Here is a 24,799-nt window from a genome sequence, read left to right on the forward strand (position 1 = left end):
ATGTAAGAGCCCTTCAGATTCAGTCATATGCATATACAATGCATATGCATACACCTGACTATGAAGTGCCACTCTCCAGCAGCACCACGGCTGACATTCTATGTCCACAAAAAGGAATATATTCATCCAAACCCATCCTGCTTCATTTGTAGAGGCAGGAGACTTGAGTTCTTCCCTGTACGCCCTTCCCAGCAGAGAAAGAGGGGTAATGAAGTGGGAGGGTGGCCGGATGCTGAGATTTATGTGATGGTCAAAGACCATCTTCTCTCTGGCCTTCGGTTTCCTCGTCTGTGATATGTCATGAGGTAGACTACCTGATTTAGGGACCTTCTTCAGCTGTGTGGAGACTCCCAAGTCTGCACTAGAAGCTTCTTCCTCTCCCAGAGGGACTAGTTTGAATGAACTCACTGTTGAGTCAGTGCAGAGCTGGGGACGTGTTGTATCTCCTGTCAGTGCAGAGCTGGGGACGTGTTGTATCTCCTGTACAAGGTTTAAACGTTGGCCCCTTAAACAGCATCGCGCTTTACAGTTTACCTTTACGTAACATGTTCGGTGTCCTAGTCCAGAGGCTTGAGGCAGCAAGGAGATTTTAGAAAAGGACCACACCAAGCCTCTCTCGTTGTTATTCCATTGATGTCCTCTGCAATGGAAGAAAGAGCTTTTTGTTTTTAATTTCTAGCTTCTGAAGTCAACATTTGGGAACTCTTAAATGGCAGCTGTGCTTGCTTGTAATCATACTGTGACTTAACACAGTGGGAAAGCTGAAGTGTGTGCTGTTGTCCCTCACTTACAGACATGCCTTCCTGGTGTCAGTGTTGGAAGTACAGTTCATAACATCCAACCATCATCTCACTCTTTCTTTGTCCACCCCCACCTCCACACCCATCCTTGTTCAGACCCCACTTCCTTCACTCACCCTTGTTTAGACCCCACTTCCTGCATTCACCCTTATATAGACCCCACTTTCTGCACTCATCATTGTGTGGACCCCATTTTCTGCATTCACCTTTATGTGGACCCGACCTCCCTTCACACTCAGCAGACCCCCACCTCCCACACTCATTCCTGAGTGGACCCCAAGCTCCCGCACTCGTCACTGTATAGACCCCAGGTGAAGCTCTTGGAGACTGCTCTCATTTGTCTCACTTCAACTCTCAAAAGTTGCTTCTTAAAGCCCACATCATTATTTAATTTGTCTTCAAGATGGGGCTGGAGAGATGGCTCAGAGGTTAAGAGCACTGACCGCTCTTCTAACGATCCTGAGTTCAATTCCCAGCAACCACATGGTGGCTCACAACCATCTATAATGTGACCTGATGACTTCTTCTGGCATGCAGGTATACGTACAGATAGAACACGATATACATGAAACAAAGAAAGAAACAAAGAAAGAAAGAAAGAAAGAAAGAGGAAAGAAAGAAAGATCCGAGTTCTGTGCTGCATCTTTGGTGAATGTGTGGTGCTAGGCCCATGGCATCATCGCCATGTCTACTTCTCGTTTACCCATGTTTGGACATCAGGAATCTCCTTTGAAATGTGAGCAGGTGAAAGGGTCTCATTAAACACGAAGGAAAGTGATCTCTAATTCATGGCAGACACAAGATTACAGATATATTTTCTAAGAGGTAGTTTAGACGTTCCTATTTAAGAAATACCCATACTTATTTAAAAGCACTTCATATCTCATAGGGCACTGCTTGAGCCGCTGCCAAAATAAATATAGTATAATTTACCTGCCAGAGCACAGAGTATCTGAGGCAGAACCTTGTTTGTGTCAATCATCTGTCTTCTTTGAAGCCTCCTTTTTTACGGGACTATATTTTACTCTCTCGTCTCACTCTTCCTTCCTCCATCTTAGGAATCGTACCATCTGCACACTGAGCTCAGCCCTACCCTTTACACTGTACACATGCTATCCTTCTTTCTACTGGAAATGTACCCATCCTTAAAAATTACATTAGAGCCAGAACAGAGGAGCACATCTGTAGTTTCAGCTATCGGAGGCTCATGCAGAGAAGGGTCATATGAGTCCAGGGCCACATAGCTAGAGATCCTTCTCAAAAAAATATTTTAAATTAGATCATCTCTCTAGAAAGCCCCTTAAGCAGTCTCCCATCATTAGCCCCTGAAACGCTGATCCTGTGTGTTCAGCTGCCCACTGGACGTTCCCACCTTGCCATCCTATGGTCACCACAACACATCGGACCCCTAGAATACAATTCTATACTATCTCATTCTTGTACCAGCACTGTCTCCAGGTCTCTTTTCTCTCCGCTACAATGCCCACACACCCTCAGACTTGAACCATCAAGATCAATCATCTCAAACCGAGAGACCTGGGCTTCCTTCTGGCATGAGACTGAGATGGCCGTATAGAGTTACACAAGTACATCCAGGCTGCCCACCAAGTTCATGCAAGTACTTTCTACAAGGAGTTCTGTGTCCTCAAGAAAATCAAACGACAGGGAATTTTGTCTCTCCCAAGAGAGCACATTCCATCCGTGGAGGTTTCTGTCTGACATTTCTTTTCTCTTTTGTTAAGTCATGTTTACTTACATGTATGTGTGTGTATCTGTGACTGAATATGTGCATGTGAGTACAGGTGCCTGTGGAGACCAGAGAGGCATAGCATCCCCTTAGGGTTGGAGTCACAGGCAGTTGCGAGCTGCCTCGTTAGATGCTGGAAACCAAACTCAGGCCCTCTGCACAGCAGTACATGCTTTTAGCTGCTGACCCTAGCCTCCAGAAGGATTTTTCCTTGAAAACTACTCCTCAAAGCCAAAGAGGAAAATCTAACTATCTTCTCACAAACCACTCTGAGGCATGCTCATGTCACTCCTATTCCTACCACAGACATCCTTTGGTTTTATAACAGGGCTTGCTGCAGGCTGTCTGCCTGACCATCCCTAGTTCTTCAGGGCTGGGCTATGCATTTCACTGTTTTGCCCCCCAAAGTCATGTAAGGAGGAGGAGTTACCTCTGTGGTCTCCTTCATGCAGCCCAACTCCTCAAAGCCTCAATCTCTCATCTGCAAATGAAAAAAGTTTCCTTAGTCAGATGGGCTTCAAGGCTCTAGAAATGTTCTAAGGCCACACACAGCGGTCCATAGGTCAAGAGTGTATGTCCATTTTAGGGAAAGAGGAGCTACAGCTTTTTTTTTTTTTTTTTTTTTTTTTTTTTAAACCCTCATTCTCAAAGTGACTGGTGAGTCACAAAAGACTTCCTTTTACCTGGACTGAATGATCTCTGAGGTCCTTCCAGCTCTACTATTCTAAAAGCAGAAGGTCCCAGACACATGATATTTTCTTATTCTCTGGGAAGGAAGTAAAGACCAAATACTCTACCTGTTACTCAGAGACAATGAAGAAGCAGGATCTGACAGACCCTGAATACTAAGCAACAGCCAGGGGAAAGGTTGTAGCCAAGCCCTCCGTCTCCTGCGGCAACCAGCTGCTCTCACTAGAAACCCTACGGTGGGAGCTTGGTTATCATCGCTGCAGGTACTACCAGAGGGAAGCACTGGCCTCTGAGAAGTCTTCTAAGTCAAAGACTGCCTGAGAGCTGGTTGCCAAGTCTTTGCTCATGCTCTCACCCAGCCTGGAATAGCCTCTCCCTTCACTCCTCTCCTAGTTTGACATTCTTCATAAGGAGCCTTTTCCTGTCTCTGTCTAATTAGCATCTGCTTCCTGCATCCCCCCATATCAGTGTAGACACCTCCATCTTAGTACTCATCCCTTCCGATCTCCCTCCCTATCTGCAGGAAGGTGTGGATCTGGTTCCCCCACTTGACTGTCAGTTTTTTAAGAGCAGGGACTGTGTGCCTTTCAGTATGTGGTTTTGGTAAGAGTCAAAAAAGTAAGTATTCAGTAATTGCTCCTGCTGGTTCTGAGACCTCCTCATAAAAGAGACTTGGTACTCTCTAGAAGTGTACAGTCCTTTTTTTCCATATCATATATACATGGTATGTGTATGTAGGTGCACATACCTTGGCATATATGTGGAGGTCAGAGGAGAATTTGGGGGGATCAGTCCTGTCCTTCTACCCTGAGATTGAACTCAAATGACCAGGCTTGTATGGAAGCCACATCTCCCCACTGAGCCACCTCACCAGCCCCTAGTCTTCTGATATTGTAACATGGCATTGTCACTCACACATGTGTTTGATTATATTTATAGCTATCCTGGGACACAGCCCAGTGGCTACACATTGGACATGCTTTCTATGCCTTCGTTTCCCCCTTTGCCATATGGAAGCACTGGACTTCTGCACTGCTGTGACCAAAATGACTGACAGACACAACTTAAAGGAAGAAAGATTTTGCTTCTCGGTTTTGGTGGTACCCATCCTTCCTGGCGCTCACATTGTGGCAGCCAAGAAGCAGGGAGAGAACAGGAAAGGACAGAGCAAAATATAGCTTCAGGTGCCCACCTCCAATGATCCATTCCTCCAGCTAGGCCCACCTCTACCTCTTTACAATAAGATCATCAAGCGATTCATCCATACATTAGACCAGAGGCCTCAGGATCTGTCTCTCAAAGCCACTGTCATAAGCATACTCTGAGGTGTGCTCTACTGACCTGGGTTATTTTTAATCTAGTGAGCAGACACCCTTGAACATTTTCCATTCCAATCTGTGAGTCTCCGTAAGTGTAGCACTTTAACTTGCCTGTCCTAGTCAAGGCAGCGTTTACACACCACTTACCTTCATAACGTGCTGGGGTGCTTATATGTTTGTGCATCTGGCTCTGCAGCCCTGCAGGTTGATCAAGAGCAAATCAGCCCCGGATAGGGTTAAGAGCAACAAGGCTCGCCTCTGAAAAGTGAGTGCTAGGAGATGGAAATTGTGATTTCTTCCTCATTTAGACACAAGATGTTGACAAGTCCCTACCCCTACCAGATCCAAGGGGACTGGGAAGAGCAAGGATTTAATATCTGTGACACCTGGAAGGTTTAATTTTTTTTTAATGCATCATTTTCTTTTAAAAAAAAAAAAAAACTTCATATTCTTGCACCTGAGGTTGAGTTAAATACCCTCATGAATATGTCATTTCTGCTAATTCTGGTTATTTAGTTCTACAAAAATAAAAATAAAACACCGTTCCATCTCCAAAGAAGTCTCCAGGAAGCAGCCTGTTTGATGTTTACATACTCTCATCACTTTGTCAGGCTGCCTGCCATTTTGTCGAGTGACAGACCTTACTGGAGGCCTGTGGTAACAGAGCCTGGCCCCTGGCTGTGTAATGGCTTCTTAAATTAAATGGAGATGTTTTGGTTCTTAAAAGAAATAAGCTCAAACAATAAATCTCATTTATCACCTGTGAGCCACTCTTTTTGTTGTGAAGATCCACAGAGATGCCAGCCCAGTCACACTTGCATGTCAATGGAAAGATCCAGGACCATTCCCTTAAAGCCACTCTGTTCCTCTGCACAGTATGCAGAGCGAGGCTCCCTCTCCCTGCCTATAGCATTTAGCAGAACTGCAGCCACCTGGGTGTCTCCACCTTCTTCTGAAATGTAACCTATACTCCAGGCTATCCACTCCATAGCACCTGTCAATCACCTTGAGTGGCATTTACTAGCTTGTATGTAGGTTTCTCTTTTCCTATCTGTCCCCTTCTGGGTAAAAGATTGTCCAGGGTGGACCTGGGGTCTGCAGTCTTCATTCTGTGTCCTTCGTGCCCACAGAGAAGAACCTCAGGGAATGTTAGGGTCCCTACAATTATATAGTCGCACTGGTCCAATAGGTCCTGTCCTTAGCCCCTCCCCATGTTTGGCCTGAGCCAGCTCTCTGGGACTGTTGATGGCTTGCCTTTGCCTTTCTTTGCTGCTGATCTCTAGACCTGGCTTGTCCTGTCGAGCGTTTTTATACTGTTGCTCAGAAACTGAGCTGAGCCATCAGTGCACCGTCTGGTTTTGAAAATCATCTCAGAGGCCTGACTGGGCTGGAGCTATAAGGTGTCTACAGTTAACTTTCCCATGTCATCATTTCTGTTTGTGATGGTCTGTTTTACAAGTAGAGCAGATTCAAGGCAGCCCCTGTGACTGAGGGCCTTGGCGGCATTCTGCTGTGCTTGCTGGACCAGGAGAGAAAAGGGTGGAGTTTTGCATAGCTCCAGGAACAGCCCAGCAACCTGGTTAGACTGTGTGTGTCTCGGCAGCGCAGACTGATCTGTGTGATGGTTTTGGCTACGTTCTCTAAGGCCTGGTACAAGGAGGTGGTTGCTGTTATGCTTAGAGACAAAGCCAGCCTCAGAAAGTGCATCTCCATCCCATGGTGTGCCAGCTCCTCTCGACATTCCAGCCCATCTTGACGGCTCTGAAGCAGGTGAGGCCTTTTTGACTTTTTTCTCTTCTTTGCCTTTGTTTCCAGAAAACAACGGGAGGAGGAAAAGAAGCGGAAGGAAGCTGAACAGCAAAAAGGACTGCTGAGCACAGACCCCCCAAAACCCGAAGGCCCCCCTTGCCCACTCAGCTCCCAGAATGAGCCCAGCAAGCAGAGTCCTGGCAAGCAGCCACCTGCTAGCCACAAGGTCCAGAGCCCTGACCCAGAACCCAGCAGGTCTGCAGGCCAATGTCCAGGCAGAGCCTCCCACAAGGACTGTTCCTCAGACCTTCAACGAACAGCCTCCAGGCAGCCAAATGGTAAGCTGGGCCTGGGCTCTCTGAGGCCAAGCAGTGGCCTGGACTTCTTGCCTGCCAGGTATTACAGTAGCGCCAAGGCCTGTGGTGATGTGGTTTCTGTTGTTCGTTTCCTCTGGCTCTCACTCTTCTTCTTTCTCTTGCTTCACTATAGTTTCTAGAACCATCCTAGGACTCTTTCTTTACCGACTTGTAGTGTTTTGAGTGCATTTTTTTTTTTCATCTAGTTTTGGACACTGTGGCTCTGGGTATGACATGTGTAGCTTGCTTCGGTCTGCTAACATCAATACGTTCACCACTGAGTGAAACACTGACACTGCTCTGTCACTTAGGGAGCTGCAGCACTGTGTCATTGCTGGGGCTTCCCACATCAGGTTGTGTACAGTCACCTGTAACTCCAGTTCCAGAAGATCTGAGTCTTTGCTCTGGACTTTATGGCACATGCACTTAGGTTTACATATCCCCACCCCACTGACACACGTATACACTGAATTTTTAAAATAATAAAAATAAATCTTTAAATAAATATCATTGGTGAAGATCAGCTGTTATCACTGTCATCGTGGCCCAGTGTTTACACGAGGCATTTTAAATACTTTGAACTGTTACAAATTAAACAGTGGTAAAAAGCCTCCCCAAATCTACAGGCAACTGCTGATAGTTTTTTTTTTTTTTTTTTTTTTTTTTTTTTTAAGCAAACAATATCTTAGTATAGATTATTTTGAAAAGTTCTCCGAGAGCTCCCTGTCACTTAGGGTTTGGATAATCCAGTCTGTCTCTCTGGACCTCAATTAACTGAGCTATAAAATGGGAGTGTACCTTGCCCTACAAGGTAGTTATGGATAGAAATAAAACAATCTATAGGATTTATTCTCACCAACGTCATGTAAGTCTTCATTCGCTGGTTCTTTCAGCTGGCCTTGACTAGGTGCCCATTGTTGGAGTGACCTTTTCATGCACTGTGTGAAGGTTTTCTTTGTGTCATCAGTTGTTAATTCTGTACTGCTACAGAGCTGAGTACTGTCCTTTGGTTTTCTTATTCTAATTGCTCAGCACCTGGATCATATTTTGTAAACGTACACTTCCCTCACCTTCTGATTGTAGAGGCAGGAGAGGAGGGCGGGACTTCCAGTAGAGATAGGAACTCTGGGAAGGAATCGGAGGGAGAAGATTCGCCAGTCAGACACAAAGGAAGAAACAGGTGCCAGGGACTGAGACGAGGTAACGAGCCACATGGCAGATATAGATTTGTATAAATGAGTTAATTTAAGTTATAAGAGCTAGTTGGGAACAAGCCTAAGCTAAGGCCAAGTTTCATATTAAAATAAAAGGTCTCTGTGTCATTTGAGAGCTGGCGATCCCAAGAAAGTCCCAATATAATTGGCACCGAATGGTTATAACTAATATTCTGGCAGCCATGTTGAATATTTTGAGTTCTTTCTTAGGGCCTTGACAGGTGACATTTTCTGTTTCTGTGTGAATTATACCGTGCTTCCTTGGCACAGCCACATCACCTCTCTAAACAAGGCCATGCTTCCGTGTCCTAATTTCTCATCCCTCCCCAGCCGCCCCGATTATAAAGATCGTCTTCACTGCTGTCATTGGCAGGACTGTCTGTTTTTCCCACCACATGGCAAGAGCGATAAGTACAGGACTGCTGTTGTTGTCTGTTGCTGCGTGTGACACACCACACTAAAACTAAGTTGCTTAGAACACCCAGTCTTCATTCCCCAGGATGCTACAGTTTACCTGTTCCCTAGAAGGCTTCCAGAAGCCTTGCCCCTCACATGGAGCCCAGGCTGAATTCCAATGTCTCAGATCGGCTGCCTCACATGTCTGGCAGCCAGCGCTGTTACCAATGTCCTTCCATCCGTCCAGTAAGCTAGACTCACACCCTCACACTGTTCTCAGGAAACAAATGCAGAAACTACAAGACCTCTTGAGAAACAGGCTACCGAATGCACATACCACGCTGTTGATCAACAAGAGTTAGGAGACCATCCCAGACTAACCAGTGACAGGAGACTCCTACTATGTGCACCCTGTGAGGAGAGAAACTCGTAGCCATTTTGTCACAGCTTGTCCACGTATTTCTGACATGGGAAGTATTCTTACTCCTATTTCTGACCCCACATCCGAATGATCACATCAGGCTCAAAGTCCAGATGTGCTGAAGCTTTCCAGAGTGGGACTCTTCCAGTTTAAATATCAAGCAACCAATAAAGATGCATTAGTCATGTTCCCACAGGCCTGAAATCACATCGGTGGTGTGAGAGCACAATAGTCACAGCTGACAGGCTTCAGGTGGAGGAGGAGGAGGCCTAGCCAGCAGGCCAGAACAAGTCAGGAAGCCTGCTAGCCACACCAGCATGGCCCCTGCCCTGCAGAGGCCTGATCAGGATTCCTCCTCAGCGGCTCCTTGTGCCATTGTTTCCTTGGCTCTTGTCCTGCTCCTGAGAAGCCCTTCCTTTTCTTAAGAAGTAGCCAAGTCTGAAACAGAGTACCTTTCTCAGGCTGCTTCCTGCCTATAGACCATCGATTCCCTGGGATTCTCCTTAATTTAAGATATCTTCCCATGTCAAGTTCAGGTTGACCTCAGGAATGTGAATATCTCAGGAAGTCACTTTGCATCCATTCCAACAGACTTCCTGTGTGTCATGCAATTCTCAGGGAAGATGCTCACAGAGTCTTAGAAATCTCAAAATGTTCCATTTTATATATTTTTGATGTCCCAATAAAGGGCAGTGCAGCCATACTTTTGGCTTGATCTTTATCCCAAGACACACTCCTCCTCCCTCTCCCCCTCCTTCTACCTCACCCTCCCCCCTCCCTGTCCCCTTCTCTCTCTCCCTCTCCCCCTTCCCCCTCCCTGCCCCCTCCTTCTACCTCGCCCTCCCCCCTCCCTGCCCCCTTCTCTCTCTCCCTCTCCCCCTTCCCCCTCCCTGCCCCCTCCTTCTACCTCACCCTCCCCCCTCCCTGCCCCCTTCTCTCTCTCCCTCTCCCCCTTCCCCTCCCTGCCCCCTCCTTCTACCTCGCCCTCCCCCCTCCCTGCCCCCTTCTCTCTCTCCCTCACCCTCATCCTTCTCCCGTCTCCTCTCCTCTCCTCTCTCTCTCCAGCTCTAACCCAGCACATCCTGGGATCTTTATTTTTTGTTCTCTAAATTCTGCTTGTACTTTATTTATATTCCTTTCTCCCCACACCTCATCATCTTCAGTGTAAAAGCAGCCATTACTCCTTCATTCCATCAGGAGATCACCTGAGCAGTGTCTCTGGGTTCACTGTGTAGTGTCCTATCTCTCAAGTTACTGCAAGGACCATGCTCCCGAGTACTCTGCCCTTAATAACAAGGTTCACCTTCTCCGCACCCCAGTGGTAATCCATTCCTGCTCTCCCAGCTTCAATGCAGTCTCTTCATTGTCCTAGCAGTTCTGCCCAGCCAGTCCCAAAGTCAATGTCAGGGGTCTCTGTTAGGGCAGCACCTCTCTTTCTGAGGGTTCCGTTTCTATGTCAGCTATTGTTTGTGACATAAGAGACTACCCCCAAACCAAGTGGCTTAAAAGAGCAGTTCACTGCCTCTCAGAGTGCTGTGGGTCACCTGTGCTCACTCATATGGCTGCTTAACTGGCAGGGTTGACTGGGTAGAAAGCCAAAGTGGCCTCCTCAGTATGTCTGGCCACTAGTGCTGCTGATGGCTGAGGAGCCTTAGATCTCTTCTTCTCTCTGGCCTGTCATTCCCAACTATATTCTACCATCTTCATTGTGCTCAAAGAGAAGGCAGATATTTCAAGGCCTGAAATTGTACACTCCAGCACTTTCATATCATTTCTGCCACATTCTGGTCTTAAGCAAAGATTTAAGAGTGAGAATTCAACTCCTCCTCTGAGTAGATGAAACTCCACAGTCAGACTGCACAGGCTTGACTCCACCCCAACCCCAGTACATTCTCTCGTAACAGGAACTGTGTCTAGTACTTTGCATCCCCATTACCTCACTGGATGGCTAATACTACAAAATACTTGAATGTGTAGTTGGGTACAATGAGCTGAGGCTGGAGATCTGCAGTAAAACCCTGATGACCAGCCCTGACACGGAGTCTTTACTGGGCACATGCTGTATCAGACACATGGCCAAGGAGAAGCTTCTGCTCAGTTCCCTGCATTGTCCATGCATTCATTTGGCAGACAGGCTCTGAAGCCCACACTGTCCCAGCTGTGCTGAATTAGCCGTCAGGACTGAGGACAGCATCACCATGTTCTTTCCTCCAGATGTGAGCACACACTGATTACCCAAGAGTGTCTATTCTGCTGAATGACAACGATGCCCTGGAGCTACTCTGCTGCTGTGCTGCTCTGCAGACCTTGTGCGACTGCACAGGGTAGAGTAGAGCATGCTGCCCTTATTCTAAAGCATTCCTGGCACAGCAATACTGCAAAGGCAGCCAGGTCTGCTGTGGACTACACAGAACTGGGATAGGTGGCTTCCAACCTTCAACACTGTGGATTTCTTCACTTTCTGATAAGCCTTTTTATTTTGTCCTTTAATCACACTGCTACTAGTTGGACTTCTCCAGTGACCCAGTGCTGCGACACACTATGACTAGGTACCATGACAAAGGCAAATTACAAAAGAGGTTATGAGGCTTACAGTTTCTGAGGCTGAGTACACAGCCGTGACGGGAGCAGGACAGCAGGCATGGTTCTGTAGCAGAGAGAACTAACTGGGAACAGCATGGTCTTTGGAAACCTCAGAGCCCACCCTTTCCAACAAGGCCACACTCTCTAATCTTTCCCAAACATGGGACCAAGTGTGCAAATGTGTTAGCCTATGAGGGCATTCTCATTCAAACCATCGCAATGAATATTCTCATACATATGATACATGGTAATGCTTATAATATGTAATCTCATATATATATATATATATACATATATGTTCTCTTTCTCACTGGCTGCTGCTCTGCCGACTTAACTCATACGCCTATATATCTCTGTCTGACATCTGAACACTGGTATAAAAAGAATAACTTGAAACCTAAGATGATACTAAAGCCTGGCCGTAGGAGAGCTAGCAATTCAAGAGCCCTGTGACCCGTGCCCAGAGCGGGGAACCTGCAGGTGTCATGTCACTGCCAGTTCCCTTTGTCTCCTTAGGCATGGCTGTCCAGGGTCCCAGTCCCAAAGAACACTTCTCAGCAGGTTCTAAGCTGAAAGATTGACCTTCAGACCTGTGACCTCCAAGGACCTCCCTCACCAGTCTGCTCACCTGAGCCTCCTGGCTCTTGGTTGCTTTTATTTCTGCCTTGCTAGTTCAACACGTCTGTGGATTGTGTCATTTAATTCTGTATTTCCATGTCCTCAGTGGAAACATGTCAACTCTGCTTTTTCTAAAGTAGTTCTTTCCTCATTGATGCTCTTTTCATTAAGTTTTCCAATCTATGTGTTACATTTACTTTTTCAAACATACCTTTTTACATATGTTTAATCTCATGTGTGTTTATCAAGCTCCCAGGAAACCTAATCCTATGATGTGTATATTCATTTTTGTTCGAGGCAGACTGTTCCCTTGTGCGCTTTGTAATTTTGGACCATGATGTCATCTTCAGAAGACCGCCTCTCTGTACACTTAGTTGAGGACATGTCACACAAAAGCAATATTGCATATGCTTTAATGGGATATCCTAGGACACCTCATCTTGAGACCAGCTTATACATTAATGTCACTTATGGTTAAAAACATGGAACACCAGTCTGGTTTCAAGTTTGCAAGAGAGACTACCCATTCTGAGTCTAGGTTGAGACACATCTTCATCCCCTGCTGCTGGGGAGCACACTTTAATGTGTATTGTTACTTCAGAGGGAGAGCCTTTCAGGAGCCCTGGCTTCTTGCCAGGTCTTCATTCCAGTTAACATTCTGCCTGCAAGGCTTTGTCTCAACACAGCCAAGTATCTAATGAGATACCCTTTACCTGCTCCACTGCTGGGCAGTGATGAAGTCACTTTTCTGCCTTTCAGTTTTTTCTTTTCAGCCTCCAGGATCCCTGTATTTCCTAGAAGGCAGGAAGGTGCCTTTAAAAGGATGTTCTTAGGCCAGGCATAGTGGCACACACCTTTAATCCCAGCACTTGGGAGGCAGAGGCAGGTGGATCACTGTGAGTTTGAGGCTAGCCTGGTCTACACAGCGAGTCCAGGACAGTCAAGGCTACACAGAGAAACCCGGTCTCGAAAAAAAACAAAAACAACAAAAAAAAGATGTTCCTGGTAGTCTAGGGAGTGACTGGTGTTTTCAGGCTGCCTAGCCCATCAAGTTGCTAGAAAGAAGTGTTTTGTTCTGATTACATTGACATGGATACTGTAATACTAACAGATGTGTCTTCGTCTTACATGTGAACAAATGAATAATTTGCCCTCACCTGAAAGTTTTAGGAACTGATTTTATTCTATTTCTTACATGTCTACCAAAGAAACACCCAAGGAACACTGCAGAGGCCCCTCTGCTTGTTCACACCTCAGATCCTGTGAAGGTGGTGATGGCTGCAGGCGTCAGGGAGCATCCTCTGTGGAGAAGTGCAGAGGTGAGACCAATGGTGAGCACCAGAGGTGTGAGGAGGGGCCAAGCAGAGGCAGGCAGCCCTTGTCCATTGGGTCAGCCCGGCCTGCTGAGAAAGGAGAGTATTCTAGCCCTGCAGTTGCAAGTGCTTCCCAGCAGGACAGTCCCAGGAAGACCAGCAGGAAGCAGGACAAGGCACCCAGGCCCAGAGGTGCTTCCCAGAAAAGGTGCACCCACCAGCTCAAAGACAGGTGCTCTCCAGCAGGGTCCAGCAGGCCTGGCAGTGCCAAGGGGGAAGTTGCCTGTGCCGAACAAAGTTCTCTCCACCATCGCACACCAAGGAACAAGGTGGCCCAAGACAAGCTTAGAGGAGGGGTCTCCTCAGATTTGCCACTCAGCACAGAAGAGTTGAAATCAGGACACAAGAAGCTGTGTGAGGACATCTGGGCATCTCCAGAGAATGATGTGGCTCATGGCCCCTCATCCGGACAGAGTGTGAATATTCACCTTCTTCCTGTAGAGCAGCGATTGCAGATAATCCAAAGGGAACGAAGCAGGAAAGAGCTGTTTCGCAGAAAGAACAAGGCAGCAGCAGTCATCCAGCGAGCTTGGCGAAGGTAGGAGGGCAAGGGGCTACAGTCTACATTGCTGCTGTTGTGACACCCTGTGCTACCTCATGTGTCCCAGTGAGTTCTACAGTCTATCAGTGACTTCTGTCTTCAGGATAGCGACAACTGGATGAAACCTTCCTGTGTATGCCTCTCTCTCTCCCAGCACTCTAAGTGGTTTAAGTAAAATGGAAGATTTGGGGGGGGGGGGGGGGGCAGTGTCAGAAAAGTGCCCAGGACAGGACAGTAAAGAAAAGCTCTGGTTTGCAGTTACACAGCCCAACATTGCACTACAAGCTCTGTCAGTTGCTTGATTTAGACAAACCTCTGGGCCTCCCTTGGTTCTCAGTTTTCCCATTTGTGTGGTGGGATGTATCAACTCTTGCACCTGAGGTTTATTGACTGCTGTGATGAGATCATGTATGCTTGGTAAACTGATTCATCATATGCAAGATCTTTTTTAAAGAGAATATTTTAAGCTAGGTGAAATGGCACATGCTTGTAATCCAGCATTCCAGGCGACAGAGCAGGCAGAACTCTGAGTTCAAGGCCAGCCTAGTCTACAGAGCAAGTTCCATAAAGCCAGGGCTGCACACAGAAATCCAGTGTCAAAAACAAAGCAAGTAAACAAACAAACAAAAAAACAACGAATTTTAACATTTATCCTGTGTGTGTGAAAGGATAACTTGCAGAAGCTAATTTTCTCCTTCTATCATGTGGGGCTTAGGAATCGAACATAGGTCACTGGGCTTGGTGACAGGTGTCTTTACCCACCCAGTCACCTCACTCGTTCCACACAAGATTTTTTCTTTTTTTTTTTTAATCTCTAACCCAGGAATTAGTCATTCTCCAAATAGCTAACCCAGTGCTTTGATATACACGATCATTGTGCCTGAAATACATAACCCTATTTGAGCAGCCATCACACACACTCAGACTGAACTGGAGCCTAGAAGCTGGGTGGAGGCTATGCTCGAGGACTGAAAGTGTGTGTGGAGCCTGACACTTCCCTCACACTGTAGTCTCCACTCCAAACGAAGCCTTTCCTTGTAGACAACACAGGAAAGGACTGGGCCCCCTGGGTTCAGTGGAGTTATGTGGCATTTAATGCCAGGAGATGGTGACAAAACAGCAAGTCACTGGGAACTTCATATGCTGTATGTCTCTCACACACACACACCATCAGCAGAAAAGAGAGCCCCAGAAAGAAACAGTAGTAGCACAGAGCAGAGTAGCCAAGCTAGAGAGAGGCCTCTGAGACACCCTATCAGAGACTACAGAAGCCAGAACTAAGCCAGATGTCCTTTCCCCTCTGTTCATGTGGCTCCAGCCACACCCAGGAGGCTGTCAAGACAAGGAGCAGGAAGATGGCCTGTGCCTGCAGTAGCACTTGAGACTTGGATTGCCCACATCCTAGGGCTTTCCCCTTCCATTACTAGTGTTTGCTGCAGTCATCATAATGGCGGTAGATAGAGGTTCCTTGTGCTCTTGTTTGAGGAGGTTAGAGAACCTGGGTGGTACTCACACACCCGCAGCTGCTGTTATTGCTCCCATTGTCAATAGTAATATGCACGTGTCAGGCCAAATCCTCATAACACTGTGTGAGGGAGGTCTGGTCTCACCCCATCCCACAAATGAGGCACAAGGAGAGTCATCTTACTAACATAAAGAGCAGAAGGTGCCAGTACTGACTTTAAAGTGGTCACCCCCATGCAAGTCACAGGTGGGAGTAACCACTGTTTCTTCCCTTGGAATTCATGCCAACATACACACTGGCCACCAGCCAGGTAAACTTTGCATTAAGCATCTTGGCTGAAAACAACAGGGCTTACCCTCTCAGGCCCCACAGCTGCTCCCTAGCCGAAAGGTCTCTTCTCAGACTGTCTGTTCTCAGATTCCTTTGAAGAGTCAGAAGCTGACAGGTCCTGTCACTAAGTGTCCACAGTAAATGAGCCAAAGCCATTCCCTGGAGAACAGTGACTCACAGCACACACCCACCTGGGCAGGTGATTATGCAGGTCCTGCTGGGCTGCACTGTTGTGCAGATCTGAGGTGGGACATCAACTCTCAAAAGGGCCCATGGCAAGCCATACTGAGTGATTGTTTCTCAAGTATTCTCTACTTATCAACAGAAGCCCAAAGGACTGTCCTTGAACAGTGTCTGGCACCAAGCCTAAGGAACAGTGAAGGGTGTCAGGGACAGGGCTTGGCACTGGGATATTCATGAAATGCAGGTTATCTTTGTAAGGAACGTGTATAGGGTGGGAAACAGCCAGAAGATGGATGGAGCAAGAAGATGGAAGCTTAGGCCTGGAAAAATAGGAGTAATTATGATTTTTATTCAAACACGACTATGTTTTAGGGTATTTTTATGTATATGGGTGAGGTGGCCCATACTCTATCATATTCCACCTTACTCACTGAGCAGGGTCTCAACTGAATTCAGCTTGCTCCAGGAATGTCATCCCTGCTGTGCAGGATTACAGGTGGGCTGCCAGATCTGGTGGTATTTACATGGTGCTGGGGATACAAACTGCCACCCTCATGCTACTATGGCAAGTGCTTTACCTGCCAAGCCATCTCCCCAGCCCTCCCCAACTACCTATTTTAAATATTAAAACTGCGTAGTAGACAAGCTAAGCTGGAAAATGGATATGTAAAAATGCTTGATTTTTAGTGACACGCAGAGCCAACTGTTACCAGCATCTCTTGGGCACATTAGATATAAATTAGCAATAGACAGTAGGAAAAGAACCTACTGCCTGTGATTGAAAGGACTCCTGAGCAGAGTTAACCCCAAACAGGGAGTGTTCTTGAAAATGGGAGATGAGGACCTGTTCCTCTGCCTTAGGAGCACTATGCTCCCACCTGCAGCCTCTGTCTGCATGCTGTCCCAATCCATGCGACCAGGTGCTCATAGACTGAAAGCTGAAGCTCCCACAGCACTAGCCAGTGACTGGGCTTCCTGTTGAGTTCTCTCCAGAGCAGAGAACAGGGGAGATACTTGGCATCTCAACCGGAAGCTGAGCTGCTAGACAGTGGTACTACTCCAATAAGAGATGCTGTGACTTAAAACTTGCTGGGAAGAATCATGAAGGCTGGCTGACATTGGCCTTTGGGGAAGCAGGCAGGGGAACACCAAGCCCAGTAGGGAGGGTTTTGTTTTTGTTTTAGTAGACTTAGGAAGATTATTGGCATACTGTCATATAGGTATAGGGCTGGTTGCTCTCCTGTAAGGTCTTGAGTCATAGATAATAAAGCTACAGATGAAAACTAATGAAGCTCTCCTTTAAATGGTTCAAGACGGTCATATTAAAAATCTACAAGTACTTATGGTCTAGAACCCAACACACACGCACACACGCACACACACACACAGAGTAAACATTGCCATCATTCCTGCCATAGGCTTTACTTCCCAAGAGGGTCATCACACTAAACTCTGTAGCTCTCCTGAAATACTCCATGTGCACCCATGGCAGGCAGAGCTGACCTGTCAGCCGTGCTAGGTTAGAAACCCCATGCTTTAATTATCACCTTAAGATGTTCAGTCATTACCAATGCCCTAAGATTGCATCCCAGGGCTCAAGCCATAGGAGGGTGCCTGGAATGTAGCATGATTAATAATGGTGCTCTGACCACATCTTTTGGGCCCAAATGCCCCATTACTGCTGCCCAGACACTCCCCCTTGACGATACACTGGAGTACCAAGCAGCCATGGAAAGCCTTCCAAACATGCAGCTCCTGGCTCTGACAAGACACTCTCAGGGCAGGTGCTGCTTTCCACCTCAGCCTGTGTCATCTGCCTGTGGCTGCTGGAAGGTCAAGACTTACCAGTTGAATCCCAGTCTAAATCTTTCAATATTCAACATGAATGCTGAAACTGGGATGGGAGCTTGCCTGAGCCTCCTGTTAGGTTAAGCAAGTCTTTCGCGGAGCTGTTGGCACTGAAGGGTCTTAAAGCCTATTCTCTGTGACCCCACCAGCTACCAACTCAGGAAGCACCTATCTCGGCTTCTGCATTTGAAGCAGCTTGGAGCTGGAGATGTGTTCAGATGTACCCGAGTGTGCACAGCCCTACTCCTCCAGGTTTGGAGGAAAGAACTGGACCTCAAGTTCCCAAAGTCCACCTCAGTAAGCAGAACGTCCAAGAGTCTGCCCAAAGGCATGTCGGCCACAAAGTCTGCCAGGCACTCAGTGCTCAGGCAGATCTATGGTAAGTATTCTGAGTAGTTTGCAACAAACACCTCAGGATCCTTTGTCTCATGCCAGTCTGCAAAAGACTTAATTGGATAACCCTCCATCCAGATTTTTTAAAAAATATTTTACTTCTAAGCACCAGGAGAATTTTCATTAGTCTTTAATGCCAAGACTAAAAGCCTTACCACTTCAATTTGGACCTCTGCTTGGGGCCTCCCTCACGTTACCCCACTTCCTGGACTCTCAGACCCTAGGTCACTTTGGCCATTCTTATGCTGAGGTAGCAGTGTTGCTCACCTATGCACATGCCCTCAACCCAATCCGTTTAACAGATGAATTGCTGTAAACTGAACTATTTCCAGCTCTGCAAAAAGCCCTCAAAATAAACCAGCAGTTGAGGTTCCATAGTCTGGCTAGCTCAGCAGACAACGGAGCCCAAGTAGCTTTAGGACCATCCTCTGCAGTTTAGACCTCATTTCAGGCCTTGTCCATTCCCAACCTACCATGTCTGTGATCACTAAGTTTCCAATTCTAAATAATTTCAGCTTTTGGACTTTTGGATTAGGGATGCTTGGCCAGGAAAGTCCATGCGAGTATACCTAAAACCAAGTAAATTAACCTCAAAACTAATAGCAAAGCCCCTCCAAAATCTGAAGCATCTCTGCTTCCAAACTTTTCACCTAAAGAATGTTCAATCTGTATTCCCACACCCTGCTAATTTATGCTGGAAGACACCTGCAAGCCCTCACCTCAATGAGTAACGCAGAACTGGGTCAGGTCACGGCAGCCATTAATCAGGTGACCATCTGTTGGCTATTTGCAGGTTGTTCTCAAGAAGGTAAAGTGCATCATCCTATCAAAACTTCCAAAGTCCCTCCTGTGCTGCGTCTCAGTTCAGGTAAGGAAACCACTACAGTGGCAGAGCAGATGGGGAGAGCATGGGATGAATTTTCCTATGATCCTTGACTTCAAGTATGGGTCTTCTTATCCCTTTTTCATGGATTACTGACACCAGCATCTTTAAGAGGTAAATGATTTTCACAACTAAGATCTATGATTAATATTACCTCCAATAGAAATAAATGGCAGCTATTATTGATCCCCTTTACATTCTTTTTTGTTGTTTTTTTGTCTTTTCGAGACAGGGTCTCTCTGTGTAGCCTTGGCTGTCCTGGACTCAATTTGTAGACCAGGCTGGCCTTGAACTCAAAATGACCTGCCTTCCTCTGCCTCCAAGTGCTGGGATTAAAGGCGTGCTCTACCACGCCTGGCTGCCCCCTTTACATTCTAAACATACTTTCTTCAAAGGAATATTTTGGAATCCTTATCACATTTTCAGTGTCCTCCTGTTGCCACAGATGGACGACCACCACAAACACTGAACATATACTCTGCTCAGGCTCACTAGCACACTTCCACCCACAGGAGCAGCACAGGAAATTTCTTTTCCTCACAAATCATCTGAGTTTTACTCAGGGCCTCTTCCTTAACGCCAGTATTAAGAGTGGGTAGTAAGTTCAGGGCTGTCAGCAGCTAATGCCAGGTCTGGCCCATCTTCACAGGTGGCTATGGCAACAACCTCCCCCACCCTCCCTGACCCTCAGGGCCGTCCTGAAGAAACAGCAGCTAGAAGGTGAACAATGACTGTCAGCATGAACTTTAGCATTCATTTAGTTTTTGGTGGGGAAAAGCAGAGTAAGTACTGCAAAATCTTTAATAAGAGCTGGCTAATTGGTGTGACACAAGGCAGGTTGATCACAGAGTAGCAGGTGGGGTGGTCAGAAACCTTCAAAGGAATCAAGGGCCACAGATGTGGCAAGACTGTCCTTATAATGGACTCAAGAAATACTTCAAAAGCAGAACTGACACATATTACCAGAAATATGGCATATAGGTATAATTAAATACAAAGTGGGTGATCTGACCACTCTCTTCTGAAATCCAGAGATTTACCCACAGGTCCTTAACAATGAGTATGTTCAGCAGCATAGAAAGTCTTAGAGGAAAGATTGAGTAAATAATTCAATATTATACTTAATAAAATAAACATATACTTTTTAAAGACTTCATATAACAGGCAACTTGCCTGTCCTATAAAATTCTGACTTAGTTGAAATCAAATAAAATGGAATCTGTTTAGCCCCAAATCTGGGGGAACACAGGTAGTGAGGCCCAACCACACCTACAATAAGCATAAAGCATTTAATAAAACCAGCCAAATAGGTGCAAAAGTTTAACTGGTCTATACATGTTTAACAAAAACATGTCTGTAAATTATTTCAATGAACTGAATATACATAGATAGTCCAAAAACACAGAATCAGATGATTGAACCACAAAGGGAAGCATTAACTTGACTTTATTTTTAGTTTGCTTTTTGATTTAAGAATTCAGCAGGGCTAAGGGTTTTCTGATTTTGCTCAGCGGGTTATTCAGGTCTTTAAAAATTGCTCTGCACAGTGTCCATGTTGCTGTTCCAATTTGGGGAAGTGCCCTCCTAAGGCTTTGCACATAGAAAGGCAGCAACTGATGGAAATTCCAAGTGCAACCTCCCTGGACTACTGCTTTGTATGCATAAGACCCAAATAAGCAATCTCTACTTTGTGCAATCTGCTACACCTGCGCCATCACGCGCAAGATTCAACTGAGCTCTTTACTGATACCTAGCCACCTGTGCCCATCTCTTTAAATAAAAGCTCCCCACGAGCAAGAAGAATGACCATGGCTAGTGCAGTTACTGGTAATGGCACCTCTGTGGGAACACAATATATTCCTCTCCTCCACCTTTGGAGGGGAATGCAGATGACAACTCACTTCAAAAGATACAGTTGAAGTGTCCATGTTCCAAAAGCAGTAACTTGAAATCAGGGAAAATTAAAATATGTTCCTTTGCCCAAACTGCCCACATTCCATACTTGATCCTCCACATGAAGTTAAGAATAAAACACAGTCATGTCTTCAGCAAGGTTACCTTACCACTTTGTAGCCTGTTATTTGTTATGGTGCATAAACCTAATGTTTTCTGTTGCGCCCTAACAATGTTATTCCAAGGTCACAGGCCTCAATAAATCTATTTTAACAGGCAGGCATAGTGCCTGTAATCCCAACTATTAGGAGACTGAAGCAGGAGTTCAAAACTAAGCTACAAACTCAAAATTTAAAACAAAGGTCTCAGATTCTGATCTATACGTTTCAACTCCTTTTTTGGATAGTCTTACTGATCTAGCTTCTACTCACAACTCCCAGTCTAGTTCCTGCTTTACAAAGATGACTGTATCAGTGAGGCGAGGAAGAACTAAGTCTGCATCTAGGCACCGAGCTCATCACTTCCTTCCTTGGCTCCAGGGATAGCCCTATCCAAAATCCTTTTCCCTTACCACAATAACTCTCTTCATTAAGATCAATAACATAAATATCCATTTGCTTTTAACAGTGAGCAGTTTGCAGTCTGTACATCTTGACAACAGTGGAAGATCAAAAAAGTTTTCTTACAACCTGCAACCAGCCAGTCAATCAAAAAACAAGCCAAAGCTCTAACCCCGGAAGAAGACTAGAACCAGTGTGGAGTTCGGCAAGTCCTTGTAAACTGTCTCCTACTCATGACAAAGCTCTGCTGTCTGGATCTAAAGCCTTATTACCCAGCATGTGGTAGCAACTCCTAGACAGTGTTCAAATGCCTCCTCCTGGCTTCTCCTCCTCAGCACTGAAACGAGCCAAGCAGCCTGTTTGTATGACGGCCTCGCTGTGGGCCTCACCTTGGTCAGCAGGGCTGGAGATGAGAGCTGGCATGCCCGTCAGTGTACTAACAACACCTGCACTAAAGGAGCGGTTGGGCTGGGATCTCTGATAGCTAACTGGCACAGGCCTAGTTTTTTCACTCTAGAGAAACTACCTAAATGAGACTGGAAACCTGTGCCACAGCAACCACCTTCAACTCCTTACCTGCCTAGAAAGTACTGTGCTTAATATCACAAGAGACATTTTAAATTTAGATCAAAATCCTAGTATTTGCATTGAGAAAGTACACTCTGGATTTCTTACAGTTCTCAGGGTCCAAACTGGCCCTGAGAGACCACAAGCTGCAGACATGAACTCTCTCTGACTGGGGCTTTCAGTAAAATCACAGCATCAAGTCGGTAGGACAGGGTTTACAGCAGAACAGGACAACTTAGGTCTCTCATTCCCGTTGCCTCTTCTGGCCAACTTGCAGAAGTAAGTAGCCTTCCCTGAATGCATTTCTTTTGTCAAAGTAACCCATATTCTAGCTCTCTAAGAATACTTGGATTAAATGTCATTATGGGCTTTCACAGAAGCACAAATGACATAAAGCCACTCCTGCACCAACACTAAAGGACAGGAAGAAAGTTTAATGTATATTTTCCAACATGTTACATATAAGATGACCTTTAACCCTACCCCACCCCGACAATTACGTGCCAAAGTTGGGAGTCGTCTTATACTTACCTATAGCTTGCTTCCCCTTGCTTCATATGTCCAGAGCATATGGGGGGTTGAGGGGGGGGGAGGGAGGAGAAGAATGCCGTGGGGAGTATGAAGCAGGGAGGAACACGCTGCACCTGTACCTCGAAGAGGAGAACTTGAGTGTGGATTGGCTCTCCACCAGAACTTGCCCATTTGACCCTGAGGGCTGTGGAATCTTCAGGGTGAATGTGGAGTGCACCTTAAAGGGGCAGTGTAGGCTGACACTGGCCGTCTGCAGACACATGCCCCAGTCTGCTGCACAGGGTGTGCGTTGGAAGAGGGGTAGTCTTACACAGCGAGTATATTCCAAACTATATTTTAACTGGAAATGTTGGGGGTGGGGGTCATTTTATATGACAGAAAATACAGCTACAGCACTTACCTTGACTTTTGCTTTACTAAATTATAGTAAAAATTATGAAAACGGGTTTACCTAGATGGGATAACAAAGATTTGGCTAATTTGTTGGTAAGTGAATGAAGGCACCATATTGTAAACATAGGGCTCTTATGAAATTCAAAATCCTCTACTGCCTGTCCTTGTACCACGCTAGTCTAGGCAGTGTGAGATCACAAAACCCCTTAGACCTTATTTTCCCACTTCTATATGAAGGTAGCTCATGAACATCTTTAAAGGTTTAGCTTTAATGACAAACATCTATTACATCAGTCTTTCTTCAAAATAAATGGATATGCATGAACAAACAAGAGGTACCATGGTGCTTTTCTAATACAATGCATTCAATATACTAGGCCCCTGGGGATGGCCACTGATGTACACACTGAAGCAGTAATGTAAGTCTGTAAGCCACTGTTCCTGAACACTGCCACTCTTCAAAGTCTGCAGAGAAAAACAAAAGGTACTTTAGTGTGAGAATTGTACTAGCAGACATTTTTCATGGCCTCCATAAAAGTATCCTCCTGACCCCCTTTTTTAAATTTTATTTTATTAATTTGTTCTTGTTACATCACAATTGTTATCCCATCCCTTGTATCCTCCCATTCCTCCCTCCCCTCCCCTATGCTCCTGCCCCTTTTATAAACAGAACAACAACAAAAACCTGTTGGGCATTACTATAGCCAGTGACAATTCCTACTCTGTATAAAGATTTAAAATTATGAAATGGGCCCCACAGGCTCAGGTGTTGCTGTTTTGGAAAGTTAGGAACCTTTTTGGACACTGAGCCTACTTCTGGCCCAAGCTCTCTACTTCCTGAACCACTGAGATGTAAACCCTGCCCAGCAACACCTACTGTCACAGATACACCTCAGCCAAAGAGCTTACTCGATAACAGAATCACTCCATGATAATAGATTCTGCCCTCTCAAACTATCAAAGTAAGTCCTTTTAAGTTGGATCTGTTATTTGGTCAGTCTGACAAGGCCTTAAGTGTAACAACAGTTCTTTGTGAATCTGTTCCTCCTGGACATGCTGGAGAATAATAAAAAAATATATAAATAATAAAATAACAAATTTTATGGCCAGCCAACCATCCCCTTGGAATCAGTTTTCATGATCTTCACACTAATGTGAGTTCTACAGGGCCAACTAGCAAGCTCTCTTTTGTAGGGGTAGGTTAATTCTCTAATCTAGGCATAATAATCAAAGTTACTGACCAGCTCCCCCACCTGTTCTGAGTTATCCCACTTCCACATTGCTTCTACAAAGACTTAGAAAAGTCACAGCAAGTGCCTAGTAACATGTTTATGAAAGCTCTATGATGCTGAAGCCCAACCATACTTCAGTGAATAAACCCTAAACTACCCACATACAATCTCTTTCACTCCCAAACCAAAACATTGATGGAGTCCTCTCAAGAGCCAGGTGCAGAGACAGAGCTGGAGCTTTCACCTTTCTCCTTTTCCACCTCTTACTGCCCTTTTCTTTTGGATACTGGCCAAAGCCTGGACCTTCTCAATTGTTCTGATACCACCTATGCTTCAAGGCTCTATCAGCCCGTTTTCTCACGCCCTTAACTAATGGGCATGATTTTCTCTCTTCCCCCCTTCCTTCACAGAGCTAAGATTTACAGCTTGCCTGTACAGTTTTTTTCTTCTCAAATTTTACTAAAGTTGTCCCTGAGCTTAATTTTTTTTTAAATGATAAGAAACAATAGCTGGGTGGTGGTGGTGCACACCTTTAATCCCAGCACTCAGGAGGCAGAGGCAGGCAGATCACGGTGAGTTTGAGACCAGGCTGGTCTACAGAGTGAGTTCCAAGACAGCCAGGGCTAAAACAGAGAAACCCTGTCTTGCAAAAAAAAAAAAAAAAACAAAAAACAAAACAAAACAAAACAAAAACCCAAAAAAACAAAGCCAAAG

The 24,799-nt window shown here is 45.7% G+C and overlaps 2 protein-coding genes across 2 annotated transcripts in view; one reads left to right on the forward strand and one right to left on the reverse strand.

Annotated features, from left to right (window-relative positions):
• The window catches only part of Invs (inversin), a 160,494-nt gene extending 138,476 nt beyond the window's left edge, over positions 1-22,018 (forward strand). Inside the window, exons 13-17 of the mRNA XM_051161901.1 lie at positions 6,372-6,643; positions 13,102-13,804; positions 17,783-18,012; positions 18,820-18,894; positions 21,430-22,018. Coding sequence (XP_051017858.1) covers positions 6,372-6,643; positions 13,102-13,804; positions 17,783-18,012; positions 18,820-18,894; positions 21,430-21,533 — 1,384 coding nt within the window. The 3' untranslated portion in view covers positions 21,534-22,018. The remainder of the gene's footprint in view (positions 1-6,371; positions 6,644-13,101; positions 13,805-17,782; positions 18,013-18,819; positions 18,895-21,429) is intronic.
• A 701-nt stretch (positions 22,019-22,719) lies between these two features.
• Tex10 (testis expressed 10) overlaps positions 22,720-24,799 on the reverse strand; it is a 38,979-nt gene continuing 36,899 nt past the window's right edge. The window contains exon 15 of the mRNA XM_051161912.1: positions 22,720-23,318. Coding sequence (XP_051017869.1) covers positions 23,205-23,318 — 114 coding nt within the window. The 3' untranslated portion in view covers positions 22,720-23,204. The remainder of the gene's footprint in view (positions 23,319-24,799) is intronic.

Source organism: Acomys russatus, chromosome 2 (assembly GCF_903995435.1).
Source record: "Acomys russatus chromosome 2, mAcoRus1.1, whole genome shotgun sequence".
NCBI lineage: Eukaryota > Metazoa > Chordata > Mammalia > Rodentia > Muridae > Acomys > Acomys russatus.